The following is a 10,116-nucleotide window of genomic DNA, read 5'->3' on the forward strand; positions in this document are numbered from 1 at the left end:
ACTTTAATCCAAATTTTTCAATCTTATCATCTCCATTAAGTTAGATAAGCATTTTCTTTTTGAAATAAAAGGCTTATTGGATTATGGACATTATATTTAGTGACCAGTGCAGGATTATTCGGTATTTACATATGTTACTCGAAGACCACCTTTAATGAAGCGGTTGGTGCAACTGAAATTAAAAATCAATGGTTTACCGTAGCTAAATTTGTAAATGTTGACAATTTATAATTTATAACAAAAAGTTTTTTTTTCAAAAGGACGGTAAGAGTTGCCAAAATTTTTATAGAAGAGGAGTATTGATGTAATTTATAAGAAAAATCAGATCCAAAAATCCCACAACTGCATGGTTACAAGGAACCAGCAGACAACCTCGAGACAACAGTACGACCCCAACTCGGAAACAGAACGACGCTCACACCAAAACGGCATAACCCGACAACAGACAAGACCAACCTAACTCAACTCGCGCGCTAGCCAACCAAACGATTGTCGTTTTCACAACTCGGTCGGCAGAGCCCTACTCCCACGCCACCGTGGCTCAGCCGGCGAAGCCCTGCTCCCACGCCACCATAACACAACTCGGTCGGCGGAGCACTGCTCTCACGCCGCACTTCCTTGTCACCAAAGTTGGTAGCACATCGCTTTGGAGGAGCGCGCATTGAAACAAATCACTGTTGGGAAGAGTCAAACTAGAATGAAGAGCCGCCGACAGTCGAGGACGTAGGTGTAAACCTACAGAAGAAGTCGATGGAGCTGACGTCGAAACTAACCAAAGCTGCACTAAATAGGTCGAAGGCCACCGGAAAGTTATAAAGGATTTCCAATGTGATGCCTTCGAGAAGGACACAACGTTTTAGCGCTGCTGTCGCAGGGTTTTCACCCGAAGAATCCCCCACGGGTGGGATGAGGGAAAAAAACGTCACGACAACGCCTCTAGGGAGGAGAGCGATACCTGAGGACATCGTCATTGTCAGCATCGGTAAAAAGCCGGGCAAGGCTTTAGGGCCTGTTTGTTTCAGCTGGAGATTCTGAAAAGCAGCTTATAGAAGCTGGATTGTGAAAAGCTGGATTGTAAAAAGCTGGATTGTAAAAAGCTTTTATATTGTAGATTTTAAAAAACTTTGATGGACAGTTTAGTAAAATAGACTTTCACAATCTATCAAAAGCTGAGAAAAATCAGCTTCTCAGATTTCCACAATCCAACCAGCAGATTTTAAAAAGCTATAACCAAAAACTGTCTGTTTGTTTCAGTTTCGAATTGTAAAAGCTGAAACAAATAGGCCCTTAGTCGAGTCTCCCCCATACCACCCCGCTTCTGGCAGTAGTTGTAAAATACCACAAACCTACCCTATTGTCAAATCACCGTTTCACCAGACTCCTCGAGGGCCAGATCTAAGAAAGGAGAGATCTGACAAGGGGAGGAGCCTGATAGTGACACGAGACGGGAAAGAAGCAGAGTCTAGCGTCTGGTAGCAAAGAGCGGCCATCACACCCAAAATAGCAACAGCACACAATTAAAATAGACAACACTAAGGCAATAGAACTGGTAGGTTGCGGCAGAGGCGGGGGCGGCCAACACTGATCCGGGGCACCACAATCGGAGCCCGCAGAACCGAAAAACCACTGAACCGGTCGGACGCACAAATCCGGCCGCAACCACACCAGATCTAGCCTCCACTGCACCAGATCTAGTCGCCCGCCCGTGAACACCGAGCAGGCCGAGGCTAAAGTCGAGGAGCCCAGCGCGGACGTACAAGCCCACCAGCGGCACGACCCGACCGGACACGGAGGGGACGTGTGCCAACACGCGCGTCGACGTGGCCCGGGCCAACCCGCACGGGCGCCTCGAACGGACATCGGCCGACCCAGACGACGGGCGGCTCAACAAAAACACCGGAGCGAGAGCTTCACGGCACGCACGAACACGTGTGCGATGGGGAGCACGATGACGAAGCCCCCAGCAACCGCCGCCTGGAGCTCGACCAGGCAGGAAGCACAGGGGCAACGCCACCGAAGGCCGCACGACCATCGCGCTGGAACCGACGCCGGCAACCATCAGAAAAGGCCGTTGCCATCCTGACCTGGTCCCTCTCTCACAGATCCGAACAACCACAACACATCCCGTCGAACTTCAAAGGAAAAGAGCAAAGGAAGGGGGAGGCGAAGAAGGGGAAGAGAAAGGGAAGGGACAGGAAGCTGGGTCACAGCTTGGCGCCACCCGCCGCCCACCACTGTCGCCGGCCCGTGGCGGTTCAACAACATGAGTGACCATGGTATCTACTCGAGGGAGAGGCTTTTGATACCAATCAGTAACCCGAAAATTCTGTCGGGCAGCACCTGCTACATTGAGATGGATCACAACGCAAAGAGGGAGGTTGCAGTCTTTTATCCCGAGGGCGGCCCCGGTGGAAAAACTGAATCTTCGGCAAACACTGTTTCTGCGGAGAGACGAAGCAGAAGGATTCTCGAGTCCGTCAGGCGAAGCTTGCACGTTGATGATGGGACGGCTGCATACTACTTGTCCATTACAGACGGCGATCCAAGGGCTGCCATGATGGAGTTCTCTGAAGACCTAAGGCAGGAGCAGCAACGAGCAGGCCACTAGATTCAGATCAATGGGATATGTTAAGATCATGGTGCTTGATCAGTGTATCATTTGATAGATGGTCACTACCTGCTCGAACAGCTATCGCTGGGTTGCCCTCGTCATGTGATTTGTTATACAATCTGAACCTTTATACTATAATAACATCAGCTTGCTAGGCTGCCCTCTGCAATGTACTATACAATTTAAGCCTTTGTAATTTATGTTGTAGTGGGGCTTCAGCCTCTACCCATAGGAACACTTGAGAGCTCTTCCAACCCTTCTATATTTTTTTATACGGAAGAGGGAGAAGAGCAGGAAAAGAAGAGAAAAAATAGGAGAAAAGCAAGATGAAGAGGAAGATTTTTTTTTACTTCTTGATTCCGGATCCGCCATGGGTTGAGTGGGCATGCCGTTCTAAACAGACTACCCGTGCAGTCGGATCACTCTTTTGGGATCGGTGATGTATGCATGTGCCGGCACAGCGGATTGTGAACCCATCGACCTTGGATCACGCACGCATGTCAAATTGTCAACTATTGGCGAGAGAGATCTTGTTTGTGTGGGTGAGATAGAGACACGCCCTCGTCCAGTGATTTGCTTGCTTGGCAATACAGTCCTGTGTGTCCTCTAGGTTTTGTACTGTTTTTTTATGTCAGAACTCAGAAAAATGGCAGCTTGCTTGCCCCTGGTAGACGATTTTTTTTGTTGGTTCTTGAGAAACTGTTCATCCAACAATTTGCAGCCTAGCAGGTACTACCGTACTAGTAAATAGAATGGCATCAGTGATCACAAGCAAATTCTCATGCCATGGGGGTCATAGGTTCATAACTATCGCATGATTGACAGGTGAAAGCTTCACTTGTTATTCTGCGGAGAGACCAAGCAGAAGGATTCTCGAGTTCGTGAGGCAAAGCTTGCACATTGACGATGGGACGGCTGCATACTACTTGTCCATTACAGACGGCGATCCGAGGGCTGCCATGATGGAGTTCTCTGAGGACCAAGGCAGGAGCAGCAACGAGCAGGCCACTAGATTCAGATCAATGGGATATGTTAAGATCATGGTGCTTGATCAGTGTATCATTTGATAGATGGTCGCAACCTGCTCGAACAACTATTGCTAGGTTGCCCTCGGCATGTGATTTGTTATACAATCTGAACCTTTGTAATATAATACTATCAGCTTGCTGGGCTGCCCTCTGCAATATATTATACAATTTGAGCCTTTGTAATTTATGTTGTCAATAAAAAAAGTTTGTGATATAATATCAGCTTCAGTGTATGAACAAAGAAACAGATACAATAATTGCCGAATGGCATCAGTGATCACAAGCAAATTCTCATGCCATTGGGGTCATAGGTTCATAGCTATCCCATGATTGACAGGTGAAAGTTTCACTTGTTATTTGTTAAGTTTTTAAAATATATGCTTGAGTAATTTGTACCGGGAACCATCAAACTTGTTTTGATGGTTAAGATGCAAATGTTTTAGTTATCAACTTGTACAAGTGGCTCATACGTGCTGATCAAGTGAGGTCTGTAAGAGCATCTGTAACAGCCCTTCTATCCTACACGTCATCCCACTCGATAGCTAAAATAAGAGAAAATCGATCTCCAACAGAACTTCCATCATCCACGCCATTTTGACGAGGACGTCATCTCGCTCCTCCCGCATGCCACATCTAGTGTCCCTCTCCCCACACACCATCATTCAACCGTCACTGCCCAGTGCGCTCCCGCCACCATCCGGAAGGAGGTAGCTCTAGTTGTCACGGAAGAAGAGGACGAATAGCGAGACGGTGACGAAGTACCAGTTGGAGGCGGCAGGAGGAGCTCCCCTGCTCCTGCTAGTTCGGATTCACGGGGAAGGAAACGGGCAGCGTTTGGTGGTGTCCAGCAGCTGCTCCAATTGACATGGTCGACGATGACGCTTGGCTCTAGTGCAGCATTAGTGGGCGGCCTCCACGTGGTCGTGAAAATCAGGGAAGAAGACCAGGCTTCAGCAGCTTCTTGGCAACAACGCCGGCTTCAGTAGCTTCAGGTCTTCATGGTGGCGCTGCAAGTTGGCGAGGTTTATGCACATGGATGCGTTGAGTGGGAACAACAACAGCATTAGTGCTCAGGGTCAATCTATCTTGACGGCGACAGAGCGGAGGTGGTAGAGAACCAGGTAGTGGCGTCGATTGGGCTGCACTAGCAGCTTAAGGAAGAGGAGTGGTGGTGCTGATGACTGATTTGGTGGAAAAAGGAGACAAGCACATGAGATGATGGTGGATTGGATCGGGAAGCAACGGTGGTGGTGTTAATTTGTTGAGGACTTTTACAGTACACCTAAATGAGTGCATACCGTCCATTTTTCTCATTCGGTGGTTTAAATTGACCCAATGATACTCTATCGTCCATCAGTATCATGGGTATCATTAAAGAGTATCATGGGTATCATAAGGGTAGGTGTCGGTGTATTTAGAACCAGAGGTCCCTAAGTCCCGAGGCCAGACCGGCCGTCCACCACATATCACCACCCTGCAAGATAGGTAGAAGCAGAGTCCCGGGAGAGAGTACTCGGGGCTGCGCGTGGCAGCCCCGAGGACTCGGTGCCCCGAAGGTCCCACGGAAGTGCTCGGGAGAGAGTGCTCGGGGCTGCACGTGGCAGCCCCCGAGGACTCGGTGCCCCGAAGGCCCCGCCGAAGTGCTCGGGAGAGAGTGCTCGGGGCTGCACGTGGCAGCCCCCGAGGACTCGGTGCCCCGAAGGTCCCACGGAAGTGCTCGGGAGAGAGTGCTCGGGGCTGCACGTGGCAGCCCCCGAGGACTCGGTGCCCCGAAGGCCCCGCCGAAGTGCTCGGGAGAGAGTGCTCGGGGCTGCACGTGGCAGCCCCCGAGGACTCGGTCCCCAGAAGGTTCGCGCAAGCTCGTTCAAAGACTCGAAGGGCCCCGTCGTCAGGGTGTCATCCAGTCAAGGGCCCAATGCCGCATTTAATAGGCGCGCGTGGCCTGACATTCTGACATCCTGATATTCTCGGCTGCCCACGCCCCAGTGTCAGACCCTGCCATGCACTGGCAGGGGGGCGTGGGTCCATTAAATGCACGGGTCCCGTCCCGTTTTTACCTGCGCACCTCGGGATAACATTGCCAGAATCGAAGCGTTCGGCCTGCCACCCTGCCCTGGCAGGAGAACAAGACAGGGTGGGCGCACCGGGCACCTCCGAGGCTGTCCGGTGGGCCCTTTTCACAGCGCCCCGAAGCTCCCGCGGCGGCTGGTGGTTGAATGCGCGCCGCCTTTCCTCCACCGCCCCTGTCACTTCGCCAAGATGAAATGATTACGCCTTTCTCCGTGGCACCTGGGCATTCGCGTCCCCTCTTTCCCATTCAGGATATGTCGAGGTCGGCACACCTATAAAAGGAAAGGATGGAGAACACTGAAAAGAGGAGGAAAAAAAGGTCAGTCGAAGGACAAGAAAACAACAGCCCCCGATCACAAGACGATCAAGAGACCAGATAGCCAACAACCTCCGGTGAGCCAGGCGAAAGATAAATCGATAGACTTTCGAACCAGCTCGAGTTAAGCTAGAACATAAGAGCCTCCAGCTCTTTGTAAACAGTTCTCCTCTTAGAACCAGATATATCCTTGAAGAATCCCCTTCAAGGATAGATATAGCACTCATACAGGAGTAGGGTGTTACGCCTCCGTGCGGCCCGAACCTGTCCAAAAACCCGGTGTACCCGCCAGCCATCGCATTTACTTCCGTTCCCACTCATTTCCCACACAAGCCTTTCCAGGATCATCCCCCCGGCCGAATCTCTAAAGAGGGGTCTCTCGGGATCCCTGCGACAGGAGTTCACTCTCCGACAGTAGGATTGGAAACAAAAAATCATGATAAACTTGTAAATTATATGTTTAATTAGGAAAGGTCAAAATATTAGTTTATTCTTCGGATAAACTTTCACTTATTCTGTTCATTTCATTTATTAGGGTTTCCACCCTCCGTCGATCGGTCGATGATGGGTGATAAATGTCCGAAGTCCGGTTAGTCAATGACGTAATTACCCCTAAGGGTATCAAGATAATTACAATAATACCTACTAAAATGGACGGTTGGATCACAACAATGATACTCTCCACTATCTAGTATCATAGTGTACTGTAAAGGTTCTCAATTTGTTTTGCTCTATTCTGATTTGGGAAGAAGGTAACACAGGAAGGGAGATAGTGTGAGGGAGAAGAAGAAAGGAAGGAGCGGTGGCTGGCTTGGAGAAAGAGAAAAGGAAAAGAAGATGAGGGTAATTTGAGAATAAGTACAAGGTTAGGGTTAGGTTAACTAGTGGTTTTTATATGGGCCTAATTATTAGTCGAAAATAATTAGAGCCCACGAAATAAATTGATACAAATTTATTTTCTGAAAATTGGTACGCGTAAATTGAGGGAAATTCGAATTGTTTTTTGAAATTGAATTAGAGTGCGATGAAATGGTGAAACGAGCCGTTGAAAAATAGCTCCTGAAAAAAATAGTCTTTGAAAAAATAGCCGTTGAAAAAAAAAATCTATTAGAAATATAGTCGTTCCAAAAATATAGTCGTTACGAATATATTTTTAGCTACATAATACTATTAAAAAATGAGAGAAAGAATATGAAGAATGAAATATAGATATGCTGTTGGAGTGATATACTATAAAAAGAGAATTTTTATATATGACAATTCATATAGATATATACTACCTCCGTTTTTTTACTTGACACCTATTTTTTACTGTAGTAATTTTAACCTTACAATTTTTTCTATAAAAAATTTATAAATAACTAAAACTTTTGTATCTTAGATTCATCATAAAATATACTTTATTAGTATCAGATACTTTTAAATATTCGTAAATTTTTCGTAGAAAAAAATATAAAATCAAAATTACTACAGTAAAAAAAGTTGGCGACAAGTAAAAAACAGAGTTTTTGAGTTGCTAAAACAATTTAAACACTACAGTAATCGAATCAATGGACTACAGATATCTGACGGTCACACTGACATTGGCTCTCCTGTTGCTCCTCCCTGCAGTTGATCGTCAGTTCCATAGGGTGAGCTCCGCCACGTCCATAGCCACCGAGGTGTACGGAGACCATGTGTTGGTTCAGTGATTGTTGTTTGATTAATATCAACTATACAAGATGCTGGGAGGGCTCTTCAACAGGCTGATGGGGAATATTTGGGAAGTTGAGCCAAATATATTTCTAATATTCTTAAGAAAGAAAAACAATAGCTCACTCCAATAATAAATGAGCTAGATAAAGGGTAGAGAATAATCTTTTAATGTCTAATGAATAAACATTTAAGCATTACCTTAATAAAAAGTTAGCTCATATGTTAAGAGGAGAAGAGTATAGTAATACAAAATTCTTCCACTAAGTGATCAATGGTAAAAATAGAAAGATAAGATATATAAGTTGGAGCACGGGTATGGCAACGTAATTAGAAGGGCTAATCTTAAAAAATATATTACAAAGTATTATAAAGATCTATTTGGCAAAGAAGAGAATAATAATTTTGTAATGGATGAATCAATAATTGATAATATCCCTCAAGTAAGTGAAAGAGAAAATGAGATTCTTATTGCCCCGTTCGGAGTGGAGGAGGTAAAAAGGGCAATTTTCAAAATAAAGCATAATGAATCTCGAGGCCTTGACGGCTTCCCTATTGAATTTTGCCAAGGTTTCTGAGAAATTATCAGAGATGATCTTATGCCTTTATTCAAGGACTTCCATCAGGGGAGATTATTTATTTTCAGCCTGAACTCCGATGTTATTACCTGATTCTTAAAAAGAGTAATTCGTTGAAGATTCAAGATTATCATCCGATATGCCTCCTTAATATCAGGTTTAAATTTTTCACTAAAGTTACCATAAATAGGATTGGTACGGTGGCTGAAAAAATAATTAGCCCCTCTCAAACTGCCTTTATGCCTCGTCGAAATATAATGGAAGGAGCAATAATACTTATGAGACAATTCATGAGTTACATAGGAAAAAATAAAATAGTGTAATCGTGAAAATTGATTTAAAAAAGCATATGATAAGGTTAAATGTCCCTTTCTCTAACAGATTTTGAGAATGAAAGTTTTTTCTACACAATGGTGTAGATGTATCCAAAGCTTTGTGTCTGGGGGCTATGTAGGAATTAAGGCTAATGATGAAATTGAACCTTATTTTCAAATTAAAAGAAGGTTTGAGACAAGAAGATCTCTTATCACCTATTATTTTCAATATTGTACCAGATATACTTGCAATATTAATTTTAAGAGAGAAAAAAAAGATGGGCAAATCACTGTAGTGGTCCCACACCTTATTGATGATGGATTATCTATTCTGCAATATGCAAATGATACAATAATTTTCATGGATCATAATTTCAAGCAAGTAAGAAATATGAAGCTCTTGTTGTGTATGTTTGAACAACTATCTAGGCTTAAGATCAATTTTCATAAAAGTGAGATCTTCTGCTATGGAGATACTAAACAACGCAAAGACCATTACAAACAATTATTTGGATGTGATTTTGGCTCTTTGCCTTTTAGATATCCTGGCATTCCAATAATTCACAGGAATCTAAGAAATAGTGATCTGAAGGGGGTTGAAGAAAAATTTGAAAAGAAATTGAGTAGTAGGAAGGGAAAACATATGTCTGCTGGAGGCCGATTAGTACTTCTAAACTCGATACTAAGTTATCTCCCTATTTTTATGATGTCCTTTTTTGAAATTCTCCGAGGTGTGCTTAAAAGACTAGATTATCTTTGCTCTAGGTTCTTTTGGTAAGGGGATAACTTTAATAAGAAATATCGACTATGTCAATGGGACATCTTTTACCAACCGAAAGACCAGGGTGGCTTAGGCATTACTAATCTCTCGGTCTTGAACATATGCCTTCTCACCAAGTGGCATTTAAGACTGGTTATTGAGGATGGGCTTCAGCAATAAATGCTCAGGAATAAATACCTAGGCAAGAAATCTGTCACTCGGGTAGAAGACAAATAGAAGATTCTCACTTTTGGTTTGGTTTTATGAAAGTGAAACATGAGCTACTCAGATGGGTGACCTTCCAGGTTAAGGATGGATGACAGACTAGATTCTGAAATAATATATGGTTAGGAGTATCCCCTTTGAGTGAACAGTATCCGTCACTGTATAATATGGTTTGAAGAAAGCAAACCACAGTGGCAGAAATCATACACTCCTTACCACTAAACCTCTCTTTCCGTAGACCGATTATTGGGGAGAAACTAATTGCTTGGCACAACATGGTATCCAAATTGTCATATGTCCAATTATGCAATGGACGAGATACCTTTAAATGAGGATTGCATAAGAATGGATTATTTTCAATTCATTCTATGTACAATCAAATGATAGCTCTACCCATTTTCACCACAGTAAAGGGACTATGGAAGTTTAAACTTCCACTTAAGATCAAGGTCTTCTTGTGGTATTTATGTAGATGTGTTATTTTAACCAATGATAATTTGGTCAAAAGAAATTGGAAAGATA

At 44.4% G+C, this 10,116-nt stretch overlaps 1 protein-coding gene across 1 annotated transcript; it reads left to right on the forward strand.

Moving 5' to 3' along the window:
- Nucleotides 1–2,263: 2,263 nt before the first annotated feature.
- LOC133910720 (F-box protein At1g55000-like) lies at nucleotides 2,264–2,608 on the forward strand. Its single transcript, XM_062353020.1, has one exon. The coding sequence runs from the start codon at nucleotides 2,264–2,266 to the stop codon at nucleotides 2,606–2,608; it is 345 nt and encodes a 114-aa protein (XP_062209004.1).
- The last annotated feature ends 7,508 nt before the right edge of the window (nucleotides 2,609–10,116 follow it).

Source organism: Phragmites australis, chromosome 3, assembly GCF_958298935.1.
Source record: "Phragmites australis chromosome 3, lpPhrAust1.1, whole genome shotgun sequence".
In the NCBI taxonomy this organism is placed as follows: Eukaryota; Viridiplantae; Streptophyta; class Magnoliopsida; order Poales; family Poaceae; genus Phragmites; species Phragmites australis.

Excerpts from the sequence above, each read along its gene's own strand:
- LOC133910720 (XM_062353020.1), top strand. The coding sequence starts at position 2,264 with ATGAGTGACCATGGTATCTACTCGAGGGAGAGGCTTTTGATACCAATC.